A 15,353-nucleotide genomic window follows, 5' to 3' on the forward strand; every position below is an offset into this window, starting at 1 on the left:
TTGTGAGGTAATACACTTTGGAAGGACAAACCAAGGTAGGACATTCATGGTAAATGGTAGGGCACTGTGGTAGAACCGAAGGATCTAGGAATACAGATACATAATTCCCTGAAAGAGGTATCACAGGTGGATAGGGTTGTAAAGAGAGCTTTTGGCACATTGGCCTTCATAAATCAAGGTATTGGGTATAGATGTGTTGGAATGTTATGGTAAAGTTGTATAAGGCATTGGTGAAGCCATATTTGGAGTATTGTGTGCAGTTTTGGTCACCTAATGACAGGAAGGATATCAATAAGATAGAAAGAGTGCAGAGAAGATTTACCAGGAGGTATACAAAATTATGATATGTGCAGAATGAATAAATGCAAGCAGGCCTTTTCCACTGGGGTTAGGTGAAATACAAATTGGAGGACATAGAAAAGGGAATATTAGGGGGAACTTCATGCAGAGAGTGGTGGGAATGTGAAACAAGCTGCCAGCTGAATTGTTAAATGCAAGCTCACTTTTAACATTTAAGTAAAATTTGGACAGGTATATGGATAGAAGTGTTTGGAGGGATATTGTCCGGGTGCAAGTCCATGGGACGAGGCACAATAATACATCTTCTCATTCCATTCCAGTCGTCAAAGTTAGAGGTGGGACAAGTGACTGTACTGTTTAAAAAGGGCGCAGAGGGCAAAAAGTTAAGCTGAGTGTTGATTTGTAAGAGTGAGTAATTGGGTAATTAAGTTAATTGGCAGGGACCAATAAAAGGAGGGGCAGTGAAAGAAATAGGGCTCAAGTGGTTTTGGTGAGCTGAGGCTGAGAAAGAGCTTGCTACTGGCAGGTAAGGGCAGATGAGGTAGTTTGATCCTTTAATTACATTTAAATAATGGAGACAGCTAGGGCAGTGGAGTGCTCAAGTGTAGAAGCCTGGAACAGTGTACTTGTCCCAGACAACTACACCTGCAGAAGGTGCATAGAAAAATAGAAACATAGAAGATAGGAGCAGGAGTAGGTCATTCGACCCTTCGAGCCTGCTCCGCCATTCAACGAGATTATGGCTGATCTTAAAGTTCAGTACCCCGTCCCCGCCTTCTCTCCGTAACCTTTAATACCCTTATACTGAAGAAATAGATCTAATTCCCTCTTAAATATATTTAATGAACCTGCCTCTACTGCCCTCTGTGGCAATGAATTCCACAGATTCACCACCCTCTGGGTCAAGAAATTCCTCCTCATCTCGGTCCTAAATGGTTTGCCTATTATCCTCAAACCATGGCCCCGGGTTCTGGATTTTCCCATCCTTGGAAACATCCCATCTGCATCCATTCTGTCCAGTCCTGCCAGAATTTTATACGTCTCTATGAGATCCCCTCTCAATCTTCTAAACTCCTGCGAGTATAATCCCAATTTGCGCAATCTTTCCTCATAAGTCATTCCTGCCATTCCAGGTATCAGCCTGGTGAATCGCCTCTACACTCCCTCCATTGCAAGAACATCCTTCCTTCGATAAGGTGACCAAAACTGCACACAATACTCCAGGTGGGGTCTCACCAAGGCCCTGTACAGCTGCAGTAAGGTATCCTTTTTCCTATACTCAAACCCTCTTGATATGAAGGCCAACATACCATTTGCCTTTTTAACCGCCTGCTGTACCTGCATGCTTGCCTTCAGAGACTGGTGTACAAGTACCCCTAGGTTTCTCTGCACTTCCCCATCTCTTAATCTATTGCCATTCAAATAGTAATCTGCCCTCCAGTTTGTATTACCAAAATGGATAACCTCACATTTATCCAGCTGCAGCTCCTTACAAACTGAATTAGGGAGCTGGAACTGGAGTTGGTTGAACTGTGGATCTTGAGGGGGGCAGAGGTAGGTGGAGACAGGAGTTTCAGGGAGGCAGGTAGCTGGTGACTGTCAGGAGAGGGAAGGGGAAGATTCAGGCACTGCAGAGTACCCCTCTGGCTGTTCCCAACAACAATAGGTATACTGTTTTGGATACTGTTGGTGGAGATGAGTAGGGACAAGTTGAGGTGGTTATATCTCTGGCACTGAGACTGGCCCCCTGATTCATTGGGGGAGGGGGGGGAAAGAGTAGAGGAGAGTGATGGTGAATGGGTTCTCATTGGTTAGATAAACGGATAGGGGATTACGTGAATGAGGTTGAAGCTCCTGGATGGTATGTTGCCTCCCAGATGCCAGGGTCAGGAATGTCTCTGATTGAGTTCATAGCATTCTGGAGGGGAAGGGTGAGCAGCTGGGTGATGTGGTCCATGTGGGACCATTGACATAGTAGGGATGAGGTCCTGAAGAGTGAATATAGGGTGTTAGGAAAGAAGTTAAAAAGCAGGACTTCAAGGTTGGTAATCTCAGGATTGCTGCCTGTGTCATGCGCTAGAGGGTAGGAACAGGAAGTTGTGGCAGATGAATGCATGGCTGAAGAGTTGGGGCAGGAGTTCAGATCTCTTCTGGGAAAGGTCTAACTGCTACAAAAAGGATGCGCTGCACCTGAAGTGGAGGGGGATCAATATCCTGGCAGGCAGGTTTGCTAGAGCGGTTGGGGAAGGTTTAAACTAGCTTGGTGGGGGGTCAGTGCAGAGATTTGGGTAGAAGGGAACCAGTGTGTTAGTACTGATAGAGGAAATTAGAAAAAAGTCAGAAATAATGTGTATCAAAGAAGACAAAAAGGACAGGCAGGTGTAAAGACAGGATAATTTGCTGAACAATAAAAATACAGCAAAATCAGTAACAGATACTGGTCTAAGGGTACTGTACTTAAATGCACAGAGCATTAGGAATAAAGTAGATGTTGTTGTTCAGCTAGATTGAAAGATTATGACATTGTGGCCAGACTGAGAAATGGATGTAATTGGGAGCTGAATGTCCAAGGGTACACAGTGTATGGGAAAGATAGGCAGGTAGGTGTGGCCCTGATAGTAAGCAATGATATTAAATCACTAGAAAGAAGAGACATTGGGTCAGAAGATGTGGAATTCTTATGGGTTGAGTTAAGAAATGGCAAGGGTAAAAGGACCCAAATGGCAATTGTATACAGGTCCCCAAAATAGCAGCCAGGAAGTGGACTACGTTACAACTAGAAATAAATAAATAAATAACATGTCAGATGAAAATTGTCAAAATAATTTTGGGGATTTTAACATAAAAGGGGATTGGGAAAGTCAGGAAGGCACTGGATCTCAGGAGAGAGTTTGTAGAATGCCTATGGGATGGCTTTTCGGAGCAGTTCATTGATGATCCCACCTGGGGATTGGTGATTTTCAATTGGGTGATCTGCAATGAATCTGAGGTGATTAAGCAATTAGAGGTAATGGAACCCTTGCAAAGTGGTGATCATTTCATGATCGAGTTCAGCTTCAAATTTGACACACCTGATATTAGCTTTTCCCTTTCAATATTCCAGTGGAACAAAGGGAATTACAGTGGTATGAGAGAGGATCTGGTCCAAGTTGACTGGAAAAGTAAGCTAGATGGAGGGACGGCAGAGCAGAATTGGTTGATAGATATATTCCAAAAAAAAAGAAAATTATGAATAGAAAAACATATGTGGCCAACAAGAGAGGTTAAGGCTCAAATAAAAGCAAAAGGGAAGGCAGACAAGTGGGAAAACAGAAGACTGGGAAACTTTTAAAAACTTACAGAAAAAGACAAAGAAAGTAATTAGGAAAGAAAAGATGAATTATGAAAGGAAGTTGGTAAATAACATACGAAAGGATACTAAGTTTTTTAATATATATAGGACTGATTGAAAATGATGCTGGCGAAATTCCAATGGGTAACGAAGAGATGGTAGAGGAACTAAATGAGTATTTTGCGTCAGTCTTCACTGAGGAAGACAATAGCAACATAACTGAGAGGTCTTGGGGAATAGAATTAAATATGGTCAGGATTACTAGAGAGATGGTGTTTAGTAAGCTGAATGGATTAAAGGTGGATGTCTCCTGGACTGGATGAGGTGCACCCATGGGTTTTGAAGGAGGTGGCTTTGATGATTATGGCAGCATTGAAATTGATTTTTCCAGAAATCATTAGACTCTGGCATGGTTTTGGAGGATTGGAAGGTTGCAAATGTTGTTCTGCTGTTTAAGAAAGGAGAGAGACAGAAAAAAGGAAATTATAGGGCTATTAATCTGATCAGAAGTTGTAAAATTATTGGAGTCGATCCTCAAGGACGAGGTTCTGAAATACCTCGAGGTGCATGATCTGATAGGTCCAGGCCAGCATAGGTTCATGAAGGGAAGATCCTGCCTGACCAACCTAATTGAATTTTTTGAGGAAATCTCAAGTAGGATGGACAAGGGAGAGGCTGTGGATGTTGTGCATTTGGATTTTCAAAAGTACAAGGTGCTGCATAAGAGGCTGTTTAATAAGAGGAGAGACCATGGAATTACAAGAAAGATACTAGATTGGGTAGAGCATTGGCTGATGGGCAGAAAGCAAAGGGTTGGAATAAAGGGACTGTGCTCTGGTTGGTTGCCGGTTACTAGTCGTGTTCCTCAGGGCTGCTTCTTTTCACAATGTATATTGATGATTTAGATTATGAATTAAATGGTTTTATGGCTAAGTTTGCAGATGACACCAAGATAAGTGGTGGAGTGGGAAGTGATGAAGAAACTGATGGGTTTCAGAGAGACTTGGGACAGTTGAGGAGAGGGGGCAAAGAAATGGCAGATGAGATACAATGTTAAGAAATGTATGGTTGTACATGTTGGAAGAGGAAATGGGCAGATTATTACTCGGATGGGGAGAAAATCCAAAATTTGGAAGTGCAAAGGGACTTGGGGGTCCTCGTATAGGATATCCTAAATGTTAACCACCAGGTTGGATCGGCAGAAAATAAAGCGAATGCTATATTGGCATTCGTTTGTAGAGGAATAGTGTATAAGAATAAAGAGGTGTTGATAAGGCTCTATGGGGCACTGGTAAGACCTCATTTGGAGATCTGTAGAGTACAGAGAAGATTACCAGGATAATTCCTCGAATAAAAGGGATAATATGAGGAACATTTAACAGCTCTTGGACTGTAGGGGATCTTATAGAAACATTTTGAATGCTGAAAGGATTGGACAGAGCAGAAGTGAATAAAATGTTTCCCTTGGTGGGTGAATCCAGGGCAAGAGGACACAGAATTAGAAGGTACCCATTTAAAATAGATGAGAAATTTCTTTAGCCAGAGAGTCGTGGCTTTCAGGAATTCATTGTGGAGGTGTGATCATTAGTAGACTGGTATCTAGTTAGTCAGGGTATCCAGAATTTGGAACTAGATGTGAGAACAGTGTAGCTCAGGATGGATTTGCAGAGCAAATTTGATGGGCCGAAAGGCCTGCTTCTGTTCTTTTTATCTTGTGATCTTTTAATAGTCTCACAGATGACAAACCATTTCTGGATGACAAATAACCAATTTATGGACAACCCTAACATGCTGATATTCTTTCCTATAATTGGCAAAACAAGTTTCCCCTCTCACTCCACTTTTGGTAATTGTTCTTTCTTATCAGTCTTTTGAAACCATTCATTGCAACATTTGTGGTTGTATGGTTACAATATTAAGGAGGTTTTTTTTGCCTATTTTCCAACATCTGACAAAAATTGACTTGGGTGTTTGTAAAAATGAAACCAGTTCAATACCTGGGGATGGCCTGTATGAAGAATTCTCTGTTTCTCTCCAAAGACATGGTTTTTGACCCATCCAATTTAACTACCCTGAAGTTTAGTTCCAAGGGTCATAGTGATGTTGTCTGGCACTGTGTGCAACTAGAGAAGCCAATAGAGCAGGTGTGCTGAAGGAGGGTGCTGTCTGTCGTGTCATTATATCCTTACCTGTAGGTATGTCCTGTGATCTCATTCCTGACCATAACGCAATCCACCAGCCACTTGGCTAAAAGCCCTGAGTTGTCATGTCCGATTTGAACTGTTGTCAGCTTGCCCAGATTCTGGCACTGGGAGGGTGAGAAAAAGATGTTTTTAGCCTCACTTGCTGCCACTCCCCTCCCCATCCATATCATTCACCTCAAGGTTGTCTTCTCAAAGGACTTTTTTAACCAATTCAATCAACAATGAGCTAACTGCAATGAGATTTTAGGAGCACCTGAACTTGGTCAAAGGGAAGACACAAACTCAAATCCCAATAAACATCAGGACATGAGCTAGGGCAGTATAGAGGCACTGATGGGTACCAGCAGCCTGACAACAGCTCTGGGTTCAATCCTGACTATCATCGACTGTGAATATATATCCATGTTTGAATATTTTTATCTTTAATTTGTGTGCCTATTTAATTTGTATAGTATTTGTTCGTTTACTTCAAGCACCTACATAGCCGCAGCAAGCAAGAATTTCAGTGCTTCTGTACATTGTACTTCCTTGTCTGACAATAACTTCCAACCTGGATGGTGTGGACTTTTCACTTTTAAAAGTATTAATCAGTTGACTGTAATTGCTTTAAGATCAAAGTGGCTTATTGCATTGTTGGTTCTGGTTGGAGGAGATGGAACTAAAAACAATGGATCTTGAAACCCAATTTGATGATGAGATGCCCTGGCAGTTCGGGTGTGAAGACAATCAGTTCAAAGATCAATCTTTGGTTCCCGAAGACAATTGGTGGCTGACACGATGCCTGGACCAATGCTTCCTGCCAGAGGTGACATGTGGCAGGGAACATCAAGAGTTGGTCCTTCCATTTAACAAAAGGCAGCAACTGAGTGAAGACAGTATCAGTGGACAGGCTACAAAGCGCCAACAGAACGCTGATGTTCTATCTTTAAATTTTCAATCCATATTGAATTGTTTGTCATTACTCCAGAAAAATTTTGTCACTATCCAGTCAATCCTGAAATATAATGGGTCGACCAAAATAAATCCAAAGTGCAGAGTATAGTTCCATGAAGGAAAGGTTGAGTCAAAGTGCATCAATTTGCTTCTGAGAGGTTTGTTGAACACAAGGAAAGAAACTCCTTGAATCAGGTGATTCGTGTATTCTTCTGACTGACAGGACATGGGGAAAGAGGCAAGTTTGAGCAGGGTGGGACAGGTCTTTCAGTTATATTGGTTGCTTTCTCGTGCCAGTTGAAGTAAAAATGGAGTTCTTGAAAAAGGATTTGCTGTTTAATGTTGAGTGTATTTATTGCACTGCTGACCTTGGGAGCTTGCAGTATAGAGACTGGCTGCTACGTAATGGCTAGACTTCAGAAGTAAAATTGGCTGTTAAGTCTTATAGACTAATCCTTATTTTCAAGGTAAAAGATAAAGGTTCCATTATTGTCACTTAATACTACATTTAGAAAGTAACATACATGAAATTCTTTGACTTCTGTAAGGCACGCAGAGTCGCCACTTTGTCCAGTGCCCCTCACAGAAATCTACAGCACCTGGTGCTCTCCCCTCCAGGTACTGACCAGGCCTGAGCCTGCTTAGCTTCTGAGATCGGACAATCAAGCTGTTAGGCTTCTGTGTTAAATCCTTTTTTTTAATTTGCTCTCATCAAATCATCCCAGATTCTACCATTTTATTTGCACACTTGAGACAAGGCAATTTACAGTGGCCAGTTGACATACTAACACGTATATTTTGGATGTGGGAAGAAACTTGAAGCTCTCGGGGGGCAGGGGGTGGGGGAACCTTGGGTGGTCGCAGGGAGAACATGCTGATGGGACCCAAGGTCTTGACCAGCTGTGCCACTGGAATGAACTGAAAAGGCCATAAACACCAAAATATGGGAGCCTTACATGAAACACAATAGAGAAAACCTACCGGGGACATTCACTACCTAAATTAACGAAAGGAGAAGGAAATGAAAAGAATTGACTCAGTGGAATTTCTTGTTTATTTTTATTGAATGACAACATTGTTTGACTGGTTTAATGTATCTTAGATTTTGTACTTTAAATGGATGGGGGGGGAGGTAGGGAGGGTGGGATGGGAGGAAGGAGGGGGGGAGAAAATGACACTGTATATATTTGAAAAGGAAAATGTATGTATCATGGTCAATGTGGTTTATGGTGTAAAAAATAAAAAAATTTTAAAAAATTAAAAAAAAAACAGCTGATGTAGGCTTTTGAACAGAGCAAACTTCTCGAAGCATCTCCATTAGTGCTCGAAACACAATCTGATGCAGAATCAAATAAGGGAATGATCAACATTTTGGTCAAAGAAATGGGGAAGGAGGGGTAAATAGAAAGAGATTTGAGGGTGAAGGAGTCGAAATTTGGTGAAAGCAGAGGAGGCCCTGAACAGACCTGTTGGTGTGTGGAACTGGAATGGCTGGGCACTGGGGGGTCCTTGCTGTAGCTGCAGACAGAGTGCAATGCATGAGGCTCTGGCTTGGATGCCCGCAATTTAAGGCAGCAATTGATCCTTGGGAGATTTTTAAGGCAAGAAGGTTAGGGAGTAATTTAAAAAAAACTTTCAAAAATAATTTTGGTTAGAAGGTGTAACTGAACCATATACCCACCTCAAAAGTCATCTCCAAGAGGTTCTTGGGGACCTGCATCACCCCCGTACCACCCAGTTCACCCGACACACTGATCCAAGGGTTGGAGGTGGTGATAGAGTTGCTCAGCTTTTTGATGGGGATAATGACCGCTCTGTATGGGATCACTGTGGGAAGCAAGAAGATGTGGCAGAAATCACAGCTGAACCACAATGATTTCCTTCTCTTCCCACCCGTCAATGCTCTATTTCTCTTCTGCACAGGGTGCAGTGGGTGGCTTGCATTTGAATCAGAGAGCACACACTTCTGATACCAAACTTGCAATCTCGACCTTCGCTCACATTCTCAACTGAAGGTGTGGGGCACTGCTGGAAGTTCAGTCATTCAGTTGTGACATCGACCTAACACCTTGTCTGCTCTCTCAGAAGGATGCAAGAGGACCATGCACCAGTTTGGAATTCAGCAGGTGCACAGGACAATACTTGAATTAAACGACCGCTCGAAACCAGGTGGTCAATCCTGAAAATATAAAGGAAGAGATCACCTCTGCCACATTTCTCCCTGAGCCTGCTCCACCATAGAAAGAAATCATAGCTGCTTCTGTCCTGCTCAATCTCATTTCTTAAATGATTGTCAACTCTCAAAGAGTTTACAGCTTAAAAATATAGTTTTGTAGGAAATTCAAATTTATAGAACATCATACATGACAGTACAGGCCCTTCAGTTCAACTATGGAATCCTACTCAACAACAGTTTAACATTTCCCCTTCTCACACCCATAACCCTCTATTTTGTTTATATTCCTGTTACCTAAGAATGTTTTGAATGTACCAGCTTCTACAGCAATTCATTCCAGGCACCCACCACTCCCTGTGTATAACATTTACCTTTGGTGTCTCCCCTAAATTTTCCTCCACTCAGCTCAAACAGATGTCTTCTGGTCTTTGCTATTGTTGCCCTAGGAAAAGGGTGCTGGCTGTCCACACTATCCATGCTCCTCATAATGTTACATACCTCTATTTAGTCACCTCTTATCCTTTGTTGCTCCAAATAGATTCCCAAGAAGTGTTCTCCAATCTACACAATCTCCTGGCTTGTGTAATACTACATGTTCTGAACATGACAATGAAGGAATCATGAATTATGATTGAATCTCTCCAAAGCATCTACATCCTTTCTGTAATGAGGAGACCAGAACTGAGCCTGGAGGGACACTGGAGAGATACAATCAACTCTGTCATAAAGTACAGGAAACGGACTTCGGACAACTCGTCCATGCAGACCAAGTTGGCATTCTGGACCAGTCTCATTCCCTGCATTTGGTTCACATCCTTCCAAGTCTGTCTGTCCAACTGCATTTTGAATGCTGTAAATAAAATCACTTCAACAGCTTCCTTTGGTAGTTCCGTCCAGGTACGGACAACCTCCGAGTGAAAGAAATCCCCCTTCAGGTCCCTCGTAAATCTCTTCCCTCTCACCTTAATCCTATGCCCCCTAGTTCCAGAAACATCAGCTCTGTGAACATTCACTCTATCCATATCCCCTCATAAACATCTATATGGTCACCCTTCACCCTCCTGTGCTACAGGGAATAAAGATCCAGCCTATCCCCATCTCAAGCCCTCCAGTCTGCACAAACTCATCCAGAAGATCCTCCAGCAGGAGAAGTGAGACAACCTTAATGCCTTCTCCAAAGTCTGCGCCCCTAGCACTGAGGTCTTAACCACACTCATTTTGCCCCAGGTCAGCTTCAAAATACACTAAAATAGGTATTCTACTCTGAGCTCATCATAACAGGTTACTAGGTATGGACTGAGAAAAAGTTTAGGGCTGTCCCAAAGGGTTTGGAGGGAGGAGGGGGGGGGGGGGTGGGGGCTGGGAACATGTTACAGCCCGATTAACTCCTGGGGCAATCTACTGCTCAAGGATAGCACTATTCAAAAGGAGTATACCAAAGCTTGGTGAAATGAGCAGAAAGAACAGACGGCCTCTCCAACTGTTTACCCATTCACCCCACCAAGCAGCTGGCCCAGTGTGGCCGAGTCTTTAGATCCCTCCTTGGTCTCTTCAGCTACCTCAGAACCTGTAGCCAGACTGCAAACAAGTCACCTTGAAATACCGCTTCATAGAGGGATCAGCAGTGACCAGGACATCAGAATTTCCTCTACAAATAATACAACCATCTGAAGAGAGCAGGTGAAGTGTCGGTGTTAAGTCTCATCTAAAATATTGCTGACAAATCCCTCAGCTCTGAAACATCAAGCTGAAACCCTGTCTTCCAAACGCTGTTCTCCTGAATTTGCTCCAACGTCTCTCTAGAAAGCAAATTGTTGGATGCAATTATTCAAATTAAGTCCAGCTGTGCATTGGTTTGACTTACTAATAGTCGTGAACACGCTGGTAAAGCAAAAGTAGTCCACAGCATTGAGCGACAAGAGGTGATAAAGGAATTGCTCCTTCTCCTCCTCACAGCGAAGGAAGGCATAACGCTTGTACAGCTTCCTGAGGAGAGAGACAGACATTCAACAACAGGTGAATGATTAACTCCTCTAACTGCAAGCCAACTAAAATACCAGTAACAGCGCCTCCAGTGTAGTGCAAAGGCCTGAAGTGATTTAACGGAACGTTGGCAGGCGAAATTTGACAGCATGTGTGAGGACAGGTGATCAATGGCTCAAACAAAGAGATTTTGAGAAAAAAAGTAAAAAAAAACAGGCTGCTCGAATGTCTGATGGGTCTCTCTCTTTCTTTGTTTCAAAATTACGCTGGATATATGGTGGCGCTTTGCTTGCCTTTGACGGGCAAGCAAAGGAAAGATTTTCATATGCATCTTGCGCACGTGACAACAAATTGACAAATATGTGATAAATAGGCAAAAAGCATTTGCACATGCAAGTAAATCTGTAATTTTATTGGGCATTATCTTGGCAGGAAAACTCTTTAATTTAGACATGCAGGCTCTTCCAGCTCCGTGGGCCTGGGCAACCAAACTACGCTGACCCGTCTTATTCTACAGTCTGACAACTTTACTCCAAACCTCGTGACTTTTGTGATTAGCCCACAACGAGAAAGAGAAATGCGAAGGATAGAGCGAGCATCAGAGGAATCCATTATCATCATCAGGGTATTTGCAGAGTGGTGGCAAGTTCCAGCAACCGTACAAAAAAGGGTCTTCACTGTAACGTTGAGGAAGTGCTGGTAGACCCCTTGGGATCCTGGAAGTTGAAATTCCTGTTGTGTTCAAGGTCAGAATTGATCTGAGATCCAATTTACGCATGGCGATTTAAGTTTGGATAGAGAAGGAGAAACAGAAGGCGAGATGTATTTTCCTTTACATCCCTTAAGTATTGAAGCAAGGGAATCCAATGAGTGAGGTTGGAAGAATTTGTTTTTGCATGCAGTTTGTCCTTCAGCCATGGAATGGCAAAACAAAATTGGCCATGCAAGCAGAATATACATTTTCAAATGGAGTGGGCTTGAAATCGTGGATAACTTTATCCAGAGAACTGCAGATTTATTGTTAGAGTACATACATGGCATCACATACAACCCTGAGATTCCTTTCTCTGCAGGCGAGGCAGAATTAACACTTTTGATAGTACAAAAAAAATGCACGTAGCATAAACATGTAAACAGATATCAAATGTAAACAAACTGTGCAATACAGAGAGAATAAAAAAAAATCAATAAAGTGCACAAGAGTCCTTAAATGAGTCCCTGATTGAGTTTTTGTTGAGGAGCCTGATGGTGGAGGGGGAGCAGCTGTTCCTCAACCTGGTGGTGCGAGTCTTGTGGGCCACCTACAGAACCTTCCTGATGGCAGCAGCGAGAACAGAGTGTGTGCTGGCTGGCGTGGATCCTTGATGATTGCTGCTGCTCTCCGACGGCAGCGTTCCCTGTCGATGTTCTCGATGGTGGAGAGGGTTTTGCCTGTGATGGCCTGGGCTATATCCACTTCCTTTTGCAGGACTTTACGCTCAGGCGTATTGGTGTCCCCATACCACACCGTGAATTGGTCACCACACATCTGTAGAGATTTGCCAGGGTTTCTGATGTTATACCAATCCTCCGCAAACTCCTGAGGAAGTAGAGGTGCTGATGTGCTTTCTTCATGATGCCATTGGTGTGTTGGGTCCAGGAAAGATCCTCTGAAATAGTGACTGCCAAGAACTTAAATTTGCTCACCCTCTTCACTTCTGATCCCCCAATGATCACTGGATTGTAAACCTCTGGTTTTTCTTTCTTACAATCAGGTCCTTACTTTTGGTGACATTGAGTGCGAGGTTGTTGTTGGTGCACCATTCAGCCAGGTTTTTAGTCTCCCTCCCCGTGATAGATCTCCCCGTGGCCACCCATTTCAATTCCCTGCAGACTCATCCCCTTCCTTTATACAACCCCTACACATTTCTGATGAATGTGTCTTTGCTGTCCAGGTGTTCCAGAGCTTTGTGTAGAGCCAGTGAAATGGAATCTCCTGTAGACCTGTTACTACAATAGGCGAACTGGAACGTATCTATGTCTCTGATCAAACAGGAGCAGATAATGGTTCATCACCAGCCTTTCAAAACTCTTAATCACTTTTGAGGTAAGTGCTACTGGCCGATAGTCATCAAGGCAGGTTACTACACTCTTGGTATGATTGACGCCTGTTTGAAACAGGTGGATACCAAACCCTGCTGGAGTGAGATATTGAAGATATCCATGAATACATTGGTAAATTGGTCAGCACAGATGTTTAACACTCAGCTGGGTAATCCATCTGGGCTTTCCTCCGATTTACGTTCCTGAAGACAGCACACTTGTCATCCTCAGATACAGACAGGATGGGATCATCGAGGATTGGAGGGTATGGAGGGATGGTTCTTCACTGTTACTGTCATCAAAATGGGCATAGATGCAGAGTTCCTCAGGGAGCAAAGTTTTACCATCTGCTACTTCACCCAATTTGGTTTTGTAGCAGATTATGGCATTTAGGCCCTGCCACAGCTGTTAAGTGTCCCTTGTTGTTTCCATTTTCATCTGGAATCTCCACTTCGCCCAGGAGAGAGCTTCTCACAGGTCATACCCGTTCCTTCTATATTGATCTGGATCTCCAGATTTTAATGCCTGTGATCTGGCTCTCAGCAGGTTCTGGATTTCATTGTTCATCCAGGGCTTCTGGTTGGGGAAAACCCTGAATGATTTGGTGGGGACACACTCATCCACAGTTCTTTTGATAAAGTCTGTGACAACCCTGATGTAATCATTCAGATCCTCAAAAGAGTCCTTGAACAACATCCAATCCACTGACTCGAGGAAGTCCTGTATCTGTTCTCAGCCTCCTGTGGCCACATTCTAGATGTCCTGATCTCCAGAGCTTCTCTTTTTAGGTTCTGTCTGTATGAAGACAGGAGCACAGCCAGGTGATCTGACTTACCAAAATGCAATCTCAGGAATGAACGGTAGGCCTTCTTTATCTTGGTATAGAGGTGATCAAGTGTGATGGGACCTCTGGCACAGCAGGTTACACTTTGTGTTAGTTGGACAGGGCTTTCTTAAACTAAGGTTTATAGTGTATCTGGCTGGGCTGCCTCCTGTTTATGACCACATCATGGACCTCTGCAAGCCTGTTTGGGGCAGGCATATTGTATGTAGAATTGCTCTTTCAAATGTCAGTGGAGTTCACTTCCACCTTTGAATCCTATGGCATGGTTCGAACCACACTGCAGAGACCTGGAATGTCTCATTAAAGGGTGTTCCCATCTGCCCCCTTCAGACTGGAAAATGACCTAAGCTGCAGATTTACAAATGCTTGATTTTTGTCTCAACACTACCGACCACTGGGAGAGTTGTCCTTGATTTACAGCACTATTGTTCAAACAGCGCGGGACCCTCCACTCTCCCCAAATACCCAACCCGCACTTTGCCCAGCCTTCACTATTTTCAGGTCTTTTTAACACCCCTCCCCTCATAGAACCATTTTCCAGGAAAGTATTCCAGTTATGTCGAGGAACAGCTGTACTACTTTGAACACAATGAGGAAGTTCCAATGTGGGTCAAAATTCATCCCACAGCAAGCATCACCAAAACAAGGATCTTGTTATTCTCCCATGCACGTTTTCCATGCTGGAATATGAAGCCGGGTCAAACAGCAGCGGTGGGAGAAAAAGAATGGCCGACATTTTGAGATGAAACCCTTTCTCGAGAACCAATCTCTACAATGGGCCTCAAATCAAATGTCGTCCATTCTTTTCCTCCCACCACATAATCTGCTGAGCTCCTCCAGCAGATTGCATTTGGTTATAGCAGCTGGCTGCTGCAAACTGGTGGCTCCTTCTCCGTATATTTTGCCAGTGATCACACTTTAAAAGTACTCCATGGCCTCTAAAGTGGGGGCTTCCAAAGAATGTGACAGACACTAAAGCAATTCCAGCCTTTCGCATAGTAAAACCCTTTGAATCCCACAGCTTTCATCGAATTCTTCAACCCTTTAAAAGGAAATTAATCACTGAAACTTACTTGATAAGACTTTGGTTTAACAAAAGTTGCTTGAGCTGTTGAGAAAGCACCTTTTTTTCTAGGGAGAGTCTAATCCATGCCCTGGCACGGCCCACATCTGTCTTGATCTCACTCATTTGTTGGACGTGTCTGAAAGATGAAGTGAAACCAGCATGTTTAAAGGAATTGTTTCCTCCTCCCACCCCTCCCTTCTCCTCCTGCCTCACTCACACTGAAACTAGGTTTGCAAGGGGAGGGGATTGTGACTGGGCTGTACGGTTGGTGACTGAGCCAGGGGATAGTTGGTTTAAATCCTGCTCAAGTCATGCACCCTCAACGCATTCATGTGCTGCTGTGAAGATGTGCTGCATCTTGGACCAGACACTTAGCTATCAATCTGCCTTCTCTGGCAGACACAAAAGATCCCTCCGCCCTATTTAAGGCTGAG

At 43.4% G+C, this 15,353-nt stretch overlaps 1 protein-coding gene across 5 annotated transcripts in view; it reads right to left on the reverse strand.

The window, feature by feature from the left end:
• Window positions 1-15,353, reverse strand: part of dennd5b (DENN/MADD domain containing 5B) — a 312,134-nt gene that overhangs the window by 63,212 nt on the left and 233,569 nt on the right. For all 5 annotated transcript variants that reach the window (XM_069903146.1, XM_069903145.1, XM_069903143.1 and 2 more), the window contains 4 exons: window positions 14,927-15,055; window positions 10,809-10,930; window positions 8,450-8,595; window positions 5,821-5,939 (listed from right to left, as the gene is read on the reverse strand). In XM_069903146.1, the coding sequence (XP_069759247.1) occupies window positions 5,821-5,939; window positions 8,450-8,595; window positions 10,809-10,930; window positions 14,927-15,055 (516 nt within the window). The remainder of the gene's footprint in view (window positions 1-5,820; window positions 5,940-8,449; window positions 8,596-10,808; window positions 10,931-14,926; window positions 15,056-15,353) is intronic.

Source organism: Narcine bancroftii, chromosome 11 (assembly GCF_036971445.1).
Source record: "Narcine bancroftii isolate sNarBan1 chromosome 11, sNarBan1.hap1, whole genome shotgun sequence".
Classification (NCBI taxonomy): domain Eukaryota; kingdom Metazoa; phylum Chordata; class Chondrichthyes; order Torpediniformes; family Narcinidae; genus Narcine; species Narcine bancroftii.